Source organism: Orbicella faveolata, unplaced genomic scaffold (assembly GCF_042242905.1).
Source record: "Orbicella faveolata isolate gen_17 unplaced genomic scaffold, um_ofav_v1 contig_36, whole genome shotgun sequence".
NCBI lineage: Eukaryota > Metazoa > Cnidaria > Anthozoa > Scleractinia > Merulinidae > Orbicella > Orbicella faveolata.
In genome coordinates, this window is record NW_028301565.1 from 15,458,154 (window position 1) to 15,476,880 (window position 18,727).

The following is an 18,727-nucleotide window of genomic DNA, read 5'->3' on the forward strand; positions in this document are numbered from 1 at the left end:
AATTTATTTTCATTAACGACTCACGAGTTTTTACTTAAACTAAGGACATACTTGAAAACGAAGACTGATATTGACCACAGTGTGATTAACTGCACAAAATGGCTCGATTATGTTTGTTTTTGGGAGGAAAACTGAGCACTGGACGGAATTTTACAAGCCTTTACAGCGACTTGCAGTAGAATCAAGGGTCTAAGCGCTAGCTAGAAAAAAAAAAAATGAGGTGCTTATTTGCTCAGCCTCGCGGCAGTCATACAGCCCATTGTTAAATTTTTGGTCTATTTTTGACAACTCTGAAATGTAACAGCCTTCTGTTAGATTCAAGTTTGTCAGTAGCCGATACAATTGAGGAACCGACAAGAGCACGCGATTAGCTACTGGTAGATTAGAAAATGTGATATTACTAAGTACTTAAATTTTTATTCCGTAGAAGACTGCAACATCCTCGGAGGCTTAGATAACATTAAACTGAAGGGGGGCTATGCCAGGATCAATCTTTTTAAATTTTACTAGTTTGATCGAATAGTGGATAACTTGAATATTTACTTCCGTCTATACATAACATTGATAATTTAACTTTGTTGAAAAGGAATCTGGTAAGGTTTTTTTTAGGAATTTGTGTATTTGAGCGTTTTATTTGTCTATATTTGTGTACATGTTTTTATCCTGCCATCAGTTGTAATAAGTGTAGAAATACTAATCCATTGAAAACGGTGCACCGATGAAATTCATACTGTGATTCGCGAACAGAGTCAGCTTATGAAAGTCAACGCGTGTTTCGTTATTTTTAGTTTTGACGGCGCCAAAATAACGCCTCTGTAGTCTTACTCTAAAGGAATGAGTTGCCTCCCCTTGTCCCTGTTCTTGGCCGCACCTGCAGCTGCGGCCCATGATGTTAAACCCATCTTAGCACGGTCTCTTTCCACTCGCTTGAAGTTACACCCAGAGTATCCTTCCGACCTCTCGCAGTAGTTGTCGTACATTCCCCATCGCCACTCGGTAATCCAGTGTTAAAAGTTTGCCAAAGATTATTTCCTTGTGTGAAGGCGTTTTTATCTACTGCCTCATCTTTTATAGTTTAGGACAAGTACGATTAAAAAACTCGGCAAAATGAAGAGCAAAATCCTTGATCAGATGAGTGGTACTCATACTACTCAGGACTTGGATGAAAAGGAACATGTGGGAGGAAATTTTTTTGTTCGTGAAAGAGAGGTTAGATATGATAGCGGTGCCTTTTCATCTGACAGTGATATACTGCCTAATTGTGAATGAGCCATAACTTTGCAGCTCTTAGACCAAAACACACTAGAACTTCTTATAAAATTTATAGCCCTGGCCTTGTTCATGTGATATCCGGCGTTAATTTCTTGGAAAACTAATCAAACAAAACACTGTATAGCAGCCATTTATAGCTACGGTTTCCTTTTCAATTTAGTTCATTTTTCCATCAAATCAAAACATGATATGTACGTCAGTGAAGTTACAGTTACATGGGAAAACAGACGAAAGCAAACAACCAAACAATGTCATAAAAAATTACAAACGAATATACAAATCAGTAAATAAAGCAATCAAGACTTTCGTCACGCCCGGAGAATTCTGGAAAGACGAGAGAAAAGTATGGCCTTTAATAGAGTTATACGCAAGTGCATTAAAACAAATTACTAACTAACAATATTTACTCTATACAGTTAATGCTAAAGTTCAATTGAAATTACGACACTAACCATTTATGCTATATTAACAAACTATTAAAATAAAACTAATTTTGTGTGCACGCTATAACACTTAAGAGAAGAGTTCTTGGATTGCTGAGGGTTTTTCAATTACGAGGGGCGGCCGCGGAACAGTTGCATATTAAGGAAAAAACCAAACGACGCAATTTCAACTACATTTGTTTGTATTAGCGACTTACACTAGTTACTCTATAGGGTAGGTAAAATAAGAGTATGTTCAGGTATGCGTTCTATGGTCTGTGTCAAGCCGCTCCTTCCGAAGTCTGTCAAGCCGCTCCAACCGAAGTCTCTTTTCCTCCGCAGGAAGGAAAAGAAACCAGCTCAGCACGAAACACGCGATAAAGAGGGCACACAATTTCTTCTGAAACACTTTTTAATGCTGTGTATGCTGATAAAGTAAAGTATACAGTATAAAGTAAGCCTAATAAGAACTTGTTGTTGAAAGAAAAGCCTGAAACAAAACTGAAACCGCCCTGAAACATCACTGATATTGATAATATTTATCCCACGCTCGGCATATTCGAGAACTAAAATTGCTTAAATCGAGCTCATGGGATTAGACTGTGGTTTTTGGTCCGATTATTTTCAAATTAAAAAAGTTCCGATATTGAATCGAAACATTTCATAGATAAAAAGATATAAAATTCAAAGGCACTATAATGTCAACGCGCAATTCGAAACTACCCGCCGCAAAGCAATTAGCGCTCAGTAGGTACATATCAACAAACTGCAGCGTCTTGCATTGGGGCTAATCTCTAAAGAAGAGTATACAGCAGCAAGCCTCAGCAGCAATTGAACAGGCAAAAGAATTTGAAATGATTCTCGAAACTGGTGGAAAATTTCCTGGCGCCTTGCAGGGCCTTTCGTGAGCGCACTTTCGTGAGCGCGCAAATAAAAAAAGGAAGAGACCCTCTCTTGATGTCTTGGCCTCTGCCTTATCGCTCTTGGGAGTGCCGACTACGCAAACAAGGTGGGCAAGGTGGTTAGTATTGTTTCACACGAAGACGATAACGTTTTTTTTTTTTATGAAACTGCACGCTATCTTAACTGGCATAACGCTCATTTGCGCAAACCTTCAATAGCTTTCACCCAACTTCGTTTCAACCCTGTTCTTGTACAAGCTAACCTTTTACCTATGACATGTAAACGAGCCTCAAGATAGCTATGGATGAACGGAGCTTTCTGGAGTTTTCTGTCGTGGGAGTTGTAACTAGTTCTGGGGAAAAGATCAGTGACTTTCATTATTTAGATAAGCGGAATCCGGAATCTTAAACCTTGGAAAAGATTCTTGTAAACATCGGTCAAAAACCTTTCAAATATTATACTTGTTTATCACATCGCTAGGTGCAGTGACGTCATCAAGCTCTTTAACGCTTTGAGTAGCCTTCGATATTTTATTAGCTAAACAATGACACCATTATTGTTCAATATCTAACCACTATTTTTAAACTGGAACATGTGTGTAGCGAGGGAGGCTGATTTAGAACGAGTATAGTCTTAATAAGCCTTTTTGCGAAATAAAAAAACTTCACACCGTGTGCATAACGGCTTTTCTTATAACTGCTTCAAACAAACGCAAAAGACTTAAGCATTTGATCCTAAACGTTGTTAAGTGCTTAAAAGCTTTCTTCCAAAATAGTAATTTGCAAAATAAACCTCTTACAAAAGGCGCCAATCCTGCCAGGGTTGTCTTGGCGCCGAAGAAGTTGTTTCTCATGACTCACAGTCACAGACACCATGCAGTATTGACACAGCCCGTGATAAAAACGCCTTGTCACTCCAGATCATAACAACCAAGGTGCTATTGTGAATTACAACGGAAGCACTTGTGAAGGAAATGACATAGAACTTACGAACCGACGCAGGATATTAAAGAGTTGTCTAGAGAAATCGACAAGAGTTATCAATCTTTGAATTTTAAACTTAGGCATGCCTCGTTTGACCCTTGCACATGTCCTTAGCCAATACTCTTACGATTTTCAGTAGGTTTCAGAAAGGAAATGTCGTTTCAGTTGTAGGAAGAAAAAGACAACCGAGCTTTCGCTTTTTCCCTTTTTTTTGGGGGGGGGGGGTGGTTATTAGAACGAATCATGAAAAGAGAATGCTTAAAAGAACTGCGTCACTTAATAGTCGTCGTTTGTAATCCGTGTTAATCTTCTACATCATAATCATCCTTGTTCCTTTATTGATTATTATTATCTCTTTGGTGCTTTTCCATTGTAGAAGACTACTAATTTCAGGTTTCCGTAAAAATTTAAAAGGTAATCCCGTACGCGGCCAAAATAACTCAAAACACCGTGACTGAACTTCTTTCAGAGAGGTTGACAGTACCATTGTCGACCTATGTTACTTATTGGTTCATAATATCAAACCAAACGCAGTTACGAGGTATAGGATCCAACTTAGAACTAGCCTTTAAAAATAGAGTAATAATAATCTCGACAAGGATAAAATCAAAGTTGCAGAGGTTACACCATAGCATGTATGTTGTCCGTTTTGTTTTGCTTTTCGAAACTTAGGCAAGGTCACAGCAGTCGCCGTTTACTCCGACGACATCCGCTGGGGACAGGAATTCGAACTCAAGCCTCCGTAGGAAAACAGATGGAGACTGGTAAATTTACCCATAATTCTTTGCACGTGGAAACCTTAACAACGCCCACAAAAACGTACAGAAAAGTTCTAAAATCTTCAAGCCTAGCATTCACGATGTTGTTAGTACATGTACAGGGATGAATATTGCAAAACATGGCTTACCTGGTGCATAATGGCAGAGGTAGGTTCGCAAGGTATTGTGGTAAAATGTACAGCCGCCATCTTTTTTCCTACGGAGGATTTTTCACAAGAGGTCTATACGGTCCATATTTGATAGCCAAACTCAACCAAAACAGCTGCAAAAAATTTGAACCGGTAAGGAAGTCGAAGAAAACATTTTCACGTTGTATCGATATGTTAAAACGTTTGACACGTGAGATAATACACGTATGAGTTTAGTTTGATGGCCATTGATTGGTCAAGAAGACGTGATACTCCTACAAATGGATACAGCATGTTTCGTCAGTGTTAGATCATTTGTAGCAGTTACGATTCCTGCAACAGCGATAGCCCGTGTACATCTGCCCCGCGGATGTACACAGGCTACAACAGCGACCACCGCATAACGAAGAAGTCTCGTTTACGTAAGCGTGGCTTACAAATCCTAACATCGCATGAGAATGGGTCTGTATTCCATTCCGTTTCATTTAAGATTGAAGCGCCAGTTAACGATACTCAAATGGTACACAATGCTATTGAATTAATTTCGATGCGATATAAAAGGTCCCCGAGCGTAGCATGCCACGTACAGTTCACTTCTTATTGCTTGTAAAATCACTATGGCATCTGAGAAACACGCGCAATTTCAGTTATCGTATTTGAGTAGGAAAGGAAGCAAAAGATTGAGTTATAACCACGGTGGTATGCTATGTGTGTCATTTTCATACACCTTCTTCGAAAAAGTACAAAACATAAAAATATTTAACTGCCCAATAAGAACGCGTAATTTTACCAAAAGACATTTAATGAGATCAGAATAAAAGAAAACTGACTTCTGCCACACTCATATTTCTTTAAAAAAATGAAACTGCTTCAACTAAACCATATGTTACATTCTTAGTTTGCTATTGTCGTACATTGTTGCCATCTTATTTTGTCGTACATTGTTGCCACTTTATTATTTTTATTGTTGCACTTATTTAAATTTACGTTATTGTCTTTGAAAAGCCTCTCAGAGGAAAGTCAATAAAGTATGTATGTATGTATGCATAGCGTATTAGAGCAGTTTTCGAGTATCGTAAAAACAAATCCAAAGCAATTACTATCACCAATCACAACAAACGTAAAGAACACAGTGAACCAATCAAAACTCGAACTTGTCCCACCCATGCGAACAAGTGTTTTCCATCTGACTGATTGAGTAGATCACGAAGTTCTTTAGGCCAATGAAGAAAAATACTCGATACTCAGTTGAAAACCACTCTTATCGAGTCACGCCATAGTCAAGTCTCAACTAATACACGCGGTCAATAGTGGCCATTTCTGAGAATCAAATGCCATATCTTTGGTAGGGTCCCACGCAGACGGTTTTCGTGCACGTCACGCAATCTTCTTACCCAACAGGAGGAAGATTGCGTGACGAACTCAAAGAACGTCTGCGAAGGAGGCTATCCAAGGGGAAGCATGTATGAAGGTCTCACGCAAGGAGCCTCAGGCAGATGACTGTACACGAGTGAATTATCCACTCCGCAAAGGTAAGTGACCAAGAGATAATTACGACCCTCAGACGCGCGGCTACGGTAGACTGTAGACTTAGACCATCACGTAGTGCCACCCAGTTATATGAACTGTTCAGAGTAAGATGTTTTCGAATGAACCGATATTCCACTTTGAGCAAAGCTGTGCTCTTTCCACGTGAGTGTTCTTTTCACATTCCTTCGTTTGGAAATTGGTTCATGTCAGTTGAAAGTTAAAAGCTTCCAATTAGAAAGCGAGTCTTGTTAGTGAAATTAGAGACTCCCACGTAAATAAGAATAAGGCTATAGTGAGAGAATGTCATTCGTTCATCACCAGAGTAAGCAAACTCTGTTATCATTAACTTTGATTTAAAAAAAAACTTATTTATATATAATACATATTAAATAAATTTGGATTTAAAAAAAAAAAGTTTTTGTTTTCAGAATGGGTGATGTCGCTTTTGAGTTCTTCTCGTGTACATATAATTTGCCGAACTGGGGTCTTTGTTCAAGTTAGTCGGCACTCCAAAAATGTTCCAGGAACTTCCCATGAACGGCGGACGGACGGCATAGTGATTGTTGAAAAGTGTGCTGACGGAAAAGTTTCCACTGGAAGTTAATCCGCTTGGAGGGACAGTTGCTTGCAGTGCTTGGCTGCTAGAGATATTGGAGTTATGACCTTGTTCGACTTTGGCGACTTGTGACGCAACTGCTGATGAGACTCTAACAAACGAAAAAGAAACATATCAAGTTATTCCTACACATGATGTCATGGATTCTTGTAAAAAAAAAAAAACCTTAACTAAGTTCTAGTGGTGATATCTTCCTATTTTCTTACTGCATTTTTAATAGTTCATTTATAAGTTTGTACTGAATGCCTTTTTGAGACTGTATCATCTAATGTCAAGCATAAGCAGGCAGAACTTGAGAATAAACTTTGAAATATCGCATTAGCTTGCTACTTAGCAGTGGTGCACATTATATATAAATCCGAAGTTTTGTTTTGATTGTTTTTCATATTTTTTTTCCTGCCTTTTACCCTAATCAACGTTGACACCATCATACCAAAAACAATACAGTGGAACCCCGCCCTAAGGTCACCTCGTTGTTACGACCACTTTTTTGTCCCACTTTTTTTCTGATAAGAAAACCCCTTTAATGCGGCCACCTCGTTAATACGGCCAACGGCTACATTCTGAAATCCCAACCTGTATAATTCTTTGTAATTTTACCCTGTTTATACGGCTACTCAAACCAGTTATGTTCGTCTTTCCATTATTAATATTGTATGTAAGTTTCAATTTTTTAAAAATAATATCTGCATTCCTGATACTTATTAAAGAACAGTTGTTTAGAAGTACAATTGTGAAACATATGTTAAGACGTCACTCAAAATGTGACCAGTTGTGAAATTTGACCCTACCCCGTTAATACGGCCAAGTGTTCATGGTCCGTTGGTGACCGTATTAACAGGATTCCACTGTAAAAAAAAATCCTTTCAAGGCCACTCACCTTTCTTGTTGTTTCTGTGCAGCAATCGGTACTGTCACCACCTGTTCCACGAAAGGATTCTCCACTGAAGTGAGATGCAGTGATCTAGCTCTCCCTCCACTATTGTTTCTATAAAAGCTACTGTTATCAGCTTTCGTGTCCAATGCTATGACTGCTACTGCAGCGTCCTTGTGCGACTTTGCAATATCCGCTGACCCAGCGCGGCTCGAGTGGCGACTGTACGATGTGGCGCGAGCCGCCAAACCACGTGACGAGTTGAAAGCTTCTGAGCGAACGTGATTGGTTGCTTCATATGGTCTGGTGTTTCATGAAAAAAGTGGGTCAGTGGATTAATTGGAGTATAAAAACAAAAATTCAGTTGCGGTTATTCGTATCCGATTGCAAATTTCTGATCACACTTCGAGAGTACATGTAGATGATGTATACACAAATCTTTGCCCAGCTTAGAGTGTTGATGTAGAAGTAACAACTTCAGACCGTTTGCGTTACAAGTATCAGTAGTGCTTGACACAGAGCTTTGGATTGTATGCTTCTGCTTTAACACACGCACAAACAAACAAAAGATACAGGACTGTATGTACTGCGAGGCCTGAGGGATACAAACATCGAAAAAGGGTTATACCTTTTAAACAGCTGCAAGAAAATTCGGTAAAAACCTTGAAAATGACCAGTCCTGTCATTGAACACGCACAGTTTAATACATAAAGAAAACTATCGAAGGGAGAGATAACAAACCACAACAGAAATTAAAAAAGCCATGTAAATAAAAACGAGCGTCATCCTACCCTAACTCCATCCCTCTTGTCACAGACCTACCCCCTGCAGAGGAATCCCGTGAGCCTGGAGCTGATTTTCTCGAAGGAGGCCTGGGTACAACAGGGGGCAGGTGGATATCTCGAAGTGAGCCACCTATTGTAAGTGCGGTGCTTGGTTCAGCTTCTGTCTTGTGTGCGCTATCATTCGAAAAGGATGACAACTCTCTGCCACTGTTCGGTCGAGTTGACAGGCGACTTGATAAGCCGGACTGAGATCTCTGCAGCAGCGGTGGCTCGTTATCATGTTGGTCTATAAATTGGACGAAAGAGAAGAAAGTGAGCGAAAGAGAAGTAAATGAAACTTCATTCATTGGCCAAATCCACTTAGCAAGCACAAAGTTTTTCGAGTAAATTAGGGGACTAAATCCTGACTTTTATTGGTAGCCAAACTCGAGGCTCGCAATCGAAGATTATTGCCTGGGGTCCTTCTTATACGGCCCGAGTGAAGCGAGATACGTATAAGAAAGTTCTCTCAGTGTGCTCTCGAGCTCCATGTAGCGAGAGTTGAAAAGACGTTTCTAATACCACCCTTATTTTAAAACATTTTATTGTAATGACCATTTAACCGCCGCACTCTTGAGTCCGATCTTCGTTTCTCCCCCGATTATTAGCCAATCACCAGAAAGTCTGTCGATCAGTCTATCCTTGACAAAATATATGTATGCCATCTTTCCTGCTCTTTTAGCTTCCCTTAGTTTTTCAAGTCGATTATTCCGTTTCTCCATGATGGTTTAACTACCAGTTCTTCATTCACAAACAGGCCCGAAGGTTTGGTTCTTCTTTCTGCACGAAGAATTGCTTCTCACGTAAACGGCAAACTATAGTTCCTAGTCTAGTTGTGGTGCCATCAGCTGCATTGGAGGTACTTGATCTCGGTGTAGCACCCAGTGTGCCTTCGCTCGATTTCTGGTGCAAACTCTATATTCAGCTTTTCTTTCAAGACTTGCTTTGTTTTCGCTTCTGTGGTAAGCCAGGTTTCATTGTCGTCTTCAGAGATACCATCAATTCGGATGTTATTTCGAAGACGTATGATTCTCGAGGTATTCCATTTTATTTTCATGTTTGTTCAAAACACGCAGGATCTTATCAGCTTCGTCTTTGACGCCAGCCAGCCAACAGACTCTATCAGGTCATCAACATCTTGTTGGGAGTATTGAAGACTGGCTTTTAACTTGGCGACTGATTTGACTTCTTCGTCTATCCGTATGTTCATGGAAGATAGGGCTGTTTCAAGCATGCGTTTTGACTCAGAGCAGTCTCCATTTTGCTCGAAAATCCGTAGGAAAAAAGAACGCAAAACAAGTGAACGTGCAAGCGTGACATACAAGCGTCGAGCGGTGAAGCCGCGAGCCGCGAGCCGCGAGCCGCGAGTACTTACGGCCAGTACTTACGGCTCGCAGTTTCGCATGTCACGCTCGCACGCTCATGTTGCTTTGCGTTCTTCCTAGCCTTCTTTTCCATGAATTTTCGAGCAAAAGGGAGACCGATTGCCGTCTGACATGCTTTTATAGATCCCCTCCTGCATCGGCATCATCACTAGAAGCTCGTCCAAAGAAGGGAGATGATTAACTCACAAAATCTCCTCAGAGCTTTATTATCTAGCTCTCTGCACGCACTGCAGGCCTATGATGAGGGGGCATCATAGGCCTGCAGTGCGTGCAGAGAGCTAGATAATAAAGCTCTGAGGAGATAATAATGTTAGCCAGTCAGAGCACAGTGACCAGCTGCCATCTTGTCAAGTTACACTTTACCCTTTGTCAACACTTCAACTTTATGTTGGCAAAAAAAAAAAGGACTGCTAATGAACAATTGCATTAACAAACATAACTTAAGTGAAAAGGCCAAGTTTATAATACATTACGATGCACGCTAGTAAAAACACTGTATATGAAAGACCACATATTAGAACTGCGGAGAAAGATGTAAAGACAAGAATGATCATCGTACGTTACTACTGGTCTTTGCATTACGATACAGCTAAAATTTCAAAGTTTTGTTCTAACAAGGACCTAGTTCCTGCACCGCTGAAATCTAGCGTAATTTATAAACTTTCTTGTCCTGGTTGTGTACAATAATACATCGGTGTTAGATGTTACGCTTCGTGAACACGCTACCAGGCCAAACAACCAATGAATTCGGCACTAGTTTTAATGAAGTAGATACTTTGTACAAATTACCTGATTGCCACATAATGATTCAGCATCTATAGTTGTTAACATCAATGGGTACATTTTTTCTGCTGTTCGTACTAACTTTGGGGTCACTGACCGCAATGAAAATTGGTCGCAATATTAGCGTCTCTTGGGGCTTTCTACATCAAGAACTTAAAGCCTCTAGAGAGTTAGATCTTTATCTTTGATTGCATTATGCTATACCATCACTTGCTTAGAACGGTTTTTAATTGAGTGTCGAAAGCAATCAGGCAACTACTTTGTTTTCGGTTGTACTACAGTTTGGAATTGTCTGAGTGGTGTAATTGGTAGGTAACTGGTTTGGTTTTGGTTTTACGACACCCAACTGAAAACCACTCTATATAATTAACCTTGGTATAATTCAAAGCTGTCTACTTGTTCTATTTTAATTACATGTATGACACTTAAATAGAGCCAAAGTATTGTCAACGCTTCCTCATTGTATTAACCCAAAACTTGGTTTCAATAATGACAACAATCCTCGCTTTCGTCTTCTTTATTGTTTTATCCCAAATTTTGCAAATTATCAGATACTTCTGGATTTCAACCCCAGATGTTGCAGATGTTCTTGTCAACACGTTACCCGCTAAAGTTGTATATATTCTGTTAAGACTATGAACTATACATCCTGCCTCGCTAGTGAGGGAACCTAAGCGTACAAGCTAAAGTCAGTCAGTGTAATTATTGGTACTAAAACGACAAATAAAGTACAATGTACTGCAATACAATCACTGATCGCGTCATATCTTAACAAGATTTAGAACTAAAATATCTACCGAAAACGTTTTACGCACCCCAGTTTTACTCGTTCTGAAGACCACTTGAAGTGGTAGGAAGGGGCGGGAGGAGGAGGGGGGGAGGGAGATTTATAGTTGAAGCTGGAGAAACCGAAGATGGCAAAAAAGGATCCACGTTACCCAGTGTTATGGTTACAAGTTAAGTATAATGGCCAAACATTTGCATGAAGAAATTGATTGCAAAAGGATAGCCACATGATTTGAGGGATTTTCAATTTGGTACGCGATTTTATTAATTTCTATTCTCACTTGTTCTTCGGTACGGATGAACTGGAGGCCTTCCTGACTGACCAGCATTAGCAAGGCGTTGACTTCGACGAGGTACATGACCGACAGCTACAATACATGCAAAAAAAAAAAAAGAAAAGAAAAATTGACGAATGAACAGGTTGAAGGAATACACAAACGATTTAACGGGTCAGCGAGCGCGTAAACACGCACGGAAACCACGTAGCTGCCTAGTTGAAGACTCTTGTCTCAAAATTTACATAATGCTGTCTTTGCGGCTTCTTTTGCGGCTTTACTTCCGCGCGATATGACCAACAGCAATGCAAAATACACAAGCGTACAAAGAAGGCTTAGCGACGCCTAATTGTTACAGCCATAACAGTCATTTCTTACCTTGCAAATCAGAGAAGAAGTGCTCGTGGATAACAAAGTTATTGGCCTGAAAAGAGGACACTTAGTCAGCATTTACCTACCAATTTCATTTAGGAACAGCCATAGCCTCGTGTGCATACATTTTAAAATAGCTGTTCAGAGTAAACATTATCCTAATCAAACAGATGGTGTAAATCTCAGAGATTTTTCATTTCAGTAGACAAATAGACCTAGTTATGTGCATTGAGTAGGGATTTTTCTGTACCTTGAGATGAGGATAACAATTCTATGGTCAGAATTCTATGGAATTCTTGTAATTCTCATGAAATGCCCATGGAATAGTAATTTCTGACCAACCTGTGGTATAGCATTCTTTAGACCATAGTACTTCTTCAGAAAAGAGACAAACTTGTGAGAAGGTCTGTCTATAGCCAACTGGTGTGCCATTCTACCCTCCATCTAAAAAGATATATCATAATATATGCAAGTATACAAATGTAAGTGCAGGTTTGTTACAACTACAACCCTGTATCTATATTTCACTGGCCCATAAGTGACTATATGTGTAAATGCCCATGTTGACTATGTATGTACAATCATGAGGAAAACTAGTTTCAAGCTCCAGACAAATTAAAAAGTCTTTACTTTTGTTTATATCTGGCTTATTGACCAAGTGTGAGGTCAAGATGGCCAAGGTCTTTTTTTGAGTTCTCATGGCTCGACGTGGAGTCAAGGTCCTTAAACAGATAATACCCAGACCAAGAACAAGGTCAATATCCAGCCATCTTGACCGATGAAGCTTGGTCAATAAAGGATTTATTATTAATATGGAAAAAGAACATTGAACATTTTCTTGCGAGACATAGTGGGCAATTCCAAACAGCTAAGATAGCACAATCTTGCCTGCTTGGGTAGCCAATCACAGTGCAGGATTCAGTTCATCTTGCCTGCCAGTGGAGCTACAACTGCAGCCACATAATAAATAAAATAACTTCACTTAGTATTAATACCTTCAACATGTGCTCAAACATCCTATTGCCACACCCTGTTCTTTGACGAGACTCATGAATGTAGAAATCCAGTACACACAAGGGATTAACCTCATACTGCACACTTTGCGTGTCCTGATGATATAAGCACAGCATGTATACTTCAAAAAGCAAAACTTTCTTGTAAAAGCCATTGAACATTTGACTTGCAATGTCCTTATAAACCAATTAGGAGCTTAAGCAACAATGCTGTGCAGTGATGCCAAGGATGACACCTAATAAAACTGAATTATATTTTAACTAAGAATCTTGCAGTTTTCTTGATCTGTTCAGTACACCAATGGCTTCTTAACCTTCTCAGGCTAAATATGTAATGACAGTGTTCAATTCCAAAAAGAGATATGAAAAATTAGCCACTTTCATTCACATTCCCCAGACTATGCAGCACTTGGTCATTTCACATTGTTATTTTGCAGAGGATGGCTATGAAATGTACCATTTGAAGAGCTATAATGCACGGCCGTTGTTTTGCTCATCATCCCTTTTGTTTGGTGGCATTCTCATTGCCGTTATGTCTGTGGTCTGCTTAAGCTCCCTAATAATACATGTATTGCACAGACAGTGTTCGTAAATTAAAGTGCCTCAAGTCAAAACAGTACAATTATATTCAATTAGTACATGTTAATGTGAGCACTGCTCTCAACTTCTGTATAGATTGGTATAATACATAGTTTCATACTGTAATAGGCAGTCATAGATCAGTATATTGGATTACATACCAGTAAAAAGAGCTTCTTATGACCAACTTTTAGAATCCCAACAACTGCTCCTAAATCACTAAAGGCAAGAGATAAATGCATTAATTATACCTACAGTGAACCTACAACTGTAAGGCCTATGCGTCCCACAGTACAAGAAGGACTGATGATGAATCTACAACTGCACACAAATAAATACAAGGACTTCCTCAAACAGTTGTGTTACAATAATTACTGTCTTGTAACTTCTAATTCATACCACAGTGAACCATCTACAGACCAATAAAATTTTGGTTACTACTGTTTGTAATACAGTCCTTGGAATGATTAGAAAATTCACGTAGACTTTCTGACACTCAAATCCTCCATTTGTCACTCCCCTACCATCACCTCCCCCACCCTTTGGTACAAGATGACTATATTACAGAAAGATCCTGAGAATAAGACACTCACCTGTTTGCTGATGGATCCTTCATAACGTAAAGCCTGTGGTCTGAATGTTGGAGTTTTACTGCACTGGTGATAGGTGCACGCAAACCTTGAGCCTGGAAAGATTTGTTAATGATAAAAATAAAATGATAATAAAGAATAGTTTTCTTCTGCTACCTTAATTTTACTACGTTTTGTCATATTTAATTAAAAGAATTAGATTTTACAAATATGTCTTTTCCATTCCCCAGGAGGATAGACCATTATCTGTAAGTTACTTATGTAAAATGGATGTTACTGATCTAGAAATTCACATTGTATCAGCAGCATGGCTTGAACCCTAGGGATCAACATCTGAATTAGATATCATGGCTTGCAAATAGGATCAGTATTCATGGATGGACATCCTTTTCATCCCTTCATGATGCACTGCTTGGCATCTTGAGGATTGATAATAACTGCGGGAATGAGAAGCAAGTATAGGCACTTAAACTCATTACATACATTTGAACAGTAGCATGTGTTAGCAACGGTTTGGGGCAGTACAGTGACTGGGGGATAGAGGGGTGTGTAGAGGGGACATGTCCTGGGGTAGATCTAGGGGGTTTCAGGGAGTTCAGTTGAAACCCCTAAATTAAAAAAAAAAAAGAGATGTTATAACATGCTGACTTGGTGTCAGAATGCTACAAATCCCATTTCTGAGGACCAAAATTTTTAAAGTTTTCTGGGGGGACAATGTCCCCAGACCCCCCACAGGGGACCACCTTTGGTAGTCTGTACCTTGAACCCCCTTCTCTAAAATCCTGTATCTGCCCCAGATGTCTATGTACACTGTACATGTAACCTTGGAGATTTATACTGTATTGTCATGGTATACTGAACTTCTCCCCAACCACCCCGCCCCTCCCAACCCTCTTGCCACCCTAGCAACTCCCACTACTGAGAGGCAATAAGTTATATTACACTCTTATAGAGCCAAACTGTCCGATAAAAAGAAAATAATTAACAAATGGTAAACGCCATAGCGTGTACTATTGAGTTATGGTTGCACGCGGGAGGTTGCTAAGCACGAAAGAAGCGTAAGAGTCGCACGAGGCGATAGCCGAGTGCGACTCTAGCTTCTTGAGTGCTTAGCAAACCTCCCAAGTGCATTCATAACTCAATAGTACACGCTACGGTGTTTACCATTTGTTTTATAACATAACATTGAAACATTGGAACAACAGAAGTCCTTTTATTGAGCTACATCACAAAAAAATGTAGTCTTACATGACAAGAGAAAACAAGCGCGTGAAAATTCATTCATGACAACCGACTGCACACCAGTAACTCGATAAAGTTTCATCTTCATACAACTGTGAAGACAGTTTCGCATTTCTGGGAGAAGGACGTCGGCCATTACTTTGGAAACAATGTCTGTCAAAAGATTTGCTTTGTGAACATTAGCACACACGTCAGCAGTGTACACCCATGGGCAAATAGTAGCCGCTAAATTAACCAATCAGAGCGTGCGCTTTGCTTTAGTTATGTTATAAATAAGCTTAATGAAAGTAAGTCATGCAATTCATAATTCTTCCAACATTTTAAAACAACAAGTAAAACTCACCCTTGTAGAAGCATCACCCATCTTATCAATCACTGTTTTGAGTTGAGCTTGCTTGTTTGCAAATTCATACCTTTCAACCAAAACATTCGATAATAACCGTTAAGCTCATCTCACCAAGAAAATGTAAGCTTACGTAATGCACATGAACAAGGTATTAATCATAACAAGCTTACAAAACCAATATTATATGATAACAGCTGCTACATACACATTGCATAGTAAAAGTTCTTCAATATCAACAACAATTAGATAGGTCAATAGCCGTCAATTATTGCGTTCTTTAAGAAACAAAATTTAACGATGATACACACCTGTCATTTTTCACTCGAGCCCGAAATGGTGCCAATTTATCGTCGACGAGTGTGATGAGATCAGGCAGCAACTCGTTGATGTTAAAGGAGAACTCCATCAGTCAGATCAATACCGCAAACGCAACAGCTGTGTCACTCATATAAAATCCAGGCATGATTTCTCTTACTGAGAAAACTGAATGATGCCTCTTACGTTATCTTCGATCCCAATTTAGAATAAGCTTACTGACATACTGGACTTCACCGGCCATAGCGACCATTTGCTTGGTGCTCCAGCTGGTTCACTTTTCTCTGCTTGAAAGTCCTCGGCCGTTTTCAATTTGTAAGCAATGTCCACAAAGGTCAGAAGATTTTTAGAGACTTGATCGCTCCTCTTTTGGCGTCCCAAAGTCAGATTACCGCCTTCTCTGAGCGAAAACAAATGTCTTTGGCTTTCTTTGGCAACGGAAACTGCTGTTAACGCAGGCTACATTACATGTCCAGCAGGTGAACAATTAGAGATAAATGTGTTGTGTACTGTTACTGAAATGACTCATACTACTTCCTCAGGTCTCTCGTGGCGTGATCCATTCAACGAAAATTTCTGGAAATTTCGATCTAAAACTGAATGCATCGGTTCAGTCCAACCAGAAAGGTTTCGAAAAAATCGGTCCACCTTTCGAGGTGGACAACTTTTTTCGATTGGACCTGTCCGATCGAAATGGACCGTTCCGACACATTTCCTGAATGGACCATTCTCACGCATTCTCAATCCCTGTACCTCGCTGTTCGGTATTTTCCATGTACAAGATGGAGGGAAAATAGTTTTGGCTGTTAACGGCTTTTAACGACGATTTATTTTTCGAGAGAATTCGGAATGTTCTTTTCGTCATTCGAAAGTGGTGTTTGAACTTATACGGCAAATATCTGGGAACGGTTTGCTCAAAATAACCCGTTACAATGGTTAAATTTAATTACTACGCATGAAACAACTCACACAATATCATTGATATCACTGTCGAAATCTTCATCTAGCGCTAGTACGAGCAACAGTCATCCGATATCGACAACGTCCTCCATTTTAAACGAGCGCAAAACTCGTTTTGCGAGTGGAATGGAGCGAGACCGTTCGGACCCGTTGCGGTCTATTCGACACCAAGAAATTTTCGAACCTCAGCCCGGAAATTTTGGCTGAATGGATCGCGCCCTCGGTCAGAAATTCTTTGGCACTACCCAACCTTCTCCCCAGGGCCTTCTCGACGATTTTCAAAATGGAGGCTCGTCGGAAGAAGAAGGTATTCTTCCGCCCGCCATTTTGAAAAGTGGAGAACGCCCTAGCCTGCAAGCAGACTCAAACTGGAGCACAATCGATCCTTACGACTACCTACACCGATAGTCGTGAGGATCGATCATAGCGATCACATGAAACTTAGCCAGCCTTTACAAACCGATCTGTGGATTGAAAGCTTGTTTTAATTTATTGCTATTTTGTCCTTGTATCGTATGCGTAATAATTATTATTATTATTAGCTCAAAATCAAGAGAATATGATCTCTTCCTCGAAATACAGTAGAAATATACAGCAGAAAATGCCCTTTCCTTGATTCTTGGTTAAGAAAGCGATGTCAAAACGTTTTCTATGCAAATCTTTTTGTTTTAAAAATTAATCCTTTGTTTCAATGCGTTGTGGGCAAGTCGTGATTAAATAAACATTCAAATCAAGGAAAAGTTTGTATCAAAGATGCTGTTGACCTACTATAAAGTCAGAAAAAATACCCGGAGTTTTTTTTTTTTTTTAAGAAAAATGGACAAAACGCTTGGCTTATTGTACTTCATGTCGTGCTCATGGACAGCTCGGCGGAAATTTAAAAAAACAAAACAAAAACAAAACAAAAACAAAAACAAAAATACATTTATTTTCATTTTATGACGCATGAATAAGAATTTCAATGGTGACGTTCCTGTTAACACCAACAAATTAACTCCGTCATGGAGTGTTAGGAGTAACAAGCACTTGCAAATATTTCGTTTACCCTGGAGGATTGGAACAGGTGCTCGCGATGGGGGGGGGGGGGGGGGGGAGGGAATGAATGTTTCTCTTAGCTATTTATCTATTTGTCCTATTTAGCTGGTTTAATTTTTATCGGCTGAAAAAACCGCTTTTGGGAAGACAATTTCCACTAAAAGTCTTAGCCGTTTATAAAGGATCGCCGCTTAGGAATTAAAAGAGTCATTTATAGTACCGGCCTAATGGCAAAGGAACAAGTTGCTAATAAAGCCATAGTAGGAAAGACATATAATTTAAACACTACCGATAAACATTAGAATCAATTACCCCATCTACCAAACGAGAGATTAAGGAAAGAGAATTTGTATACAAAATGGGGGAGAGGATTTAAACTTCAAAGGTTTCGACTCAGGTTCACCTGAGCTACATAATTGTTTAATTAATTTAATTATTGTTGTACTTGCCTAGCTGCTCATCAAAGGTGATTGGAAATTTAAATAAGTAAATAAGACGTATGGCAACAACCGTGGTTTTTGTTTAACAACTTCATATCCAACTGTGGGAAGCCAGAAGCAACATTGGCTCACGGATTCTAGCTAGAACATCCGAAAGAGCGAAAGGTATGCTGTAGCGTAAAAGAAGTCAGATTTTTACATGAAATATCAGCTTGATCCGACCCACTGTTTCTGTGAAGGCAAAATAGTAGTTCTCTAGCTATTATTTGCAATTC

The 18,727-nt window shown here is 39.5% G+C and overlaps 1 protein-coding gene across 1 annotated transcript; it reads right to left on the reverse strand.

Moving 5' to 3' along the window:
* Positions 1-5,271: 5,271 nt before the first annotated feature.
* Positions 5,272-16,485, reverse strand: LOC110055975 (uncharacterized). Its single transcript, XM_089274513.1, has 11 exons — positions 16,011-16,485; positions 15,700-15,769; positions 14,118-14,209; positions 13,686-13,743; positions 12,928-13,041; positions 12,275-12,376; positions 11,939-11,984; positions 11,567-11,653; positions 8,299-8,578; positions 7,514-7,810; positions 5,272-6,724 (listed from the first exon to the last, which is right to left on the reverse strand). Exons 1-11 carry the CDS (start codon positions 16,106-16,108, stop codon positions 6,442-6,444), a joined length of 1,527 nt encoding a protein of 508 aa, XP_089130639.1. The 5' UTR covers positions 16,109-16,485; the 3' UTR covers positions 5,272-6,441.
* Positions 16,486-18,727: the final 2,242 nt, after the last annotated feature.

What these genes read in the sequence shown, in the direction of transcription:
- LOC110055975 (XM_089274513.1), bottom strand. Translation starts at nt 16,108, where the DNA reads ATGGAGTTCTCCTTTAACATCAACGAGTTGCTGCCTGATCTCATCACA. An exon ending in TCATCCGTACCGAAGAACAA is followed by an intron (nt 8,579 to 11,566) that starts GTGAGAATAGAA and finishes TCCAATTTATAG; the next exon opens with ACCAACATGATAACGAGCCA. An exon ending in GCACAGAAACAACAAGAAAG is followed by an intron (nt 6,725 to 7,513) that starts GTGAGTGGCCTT and finishes TTCGTTTGTTAG; the next exon opens with AGTCTCATCAGCAGTTGCGT.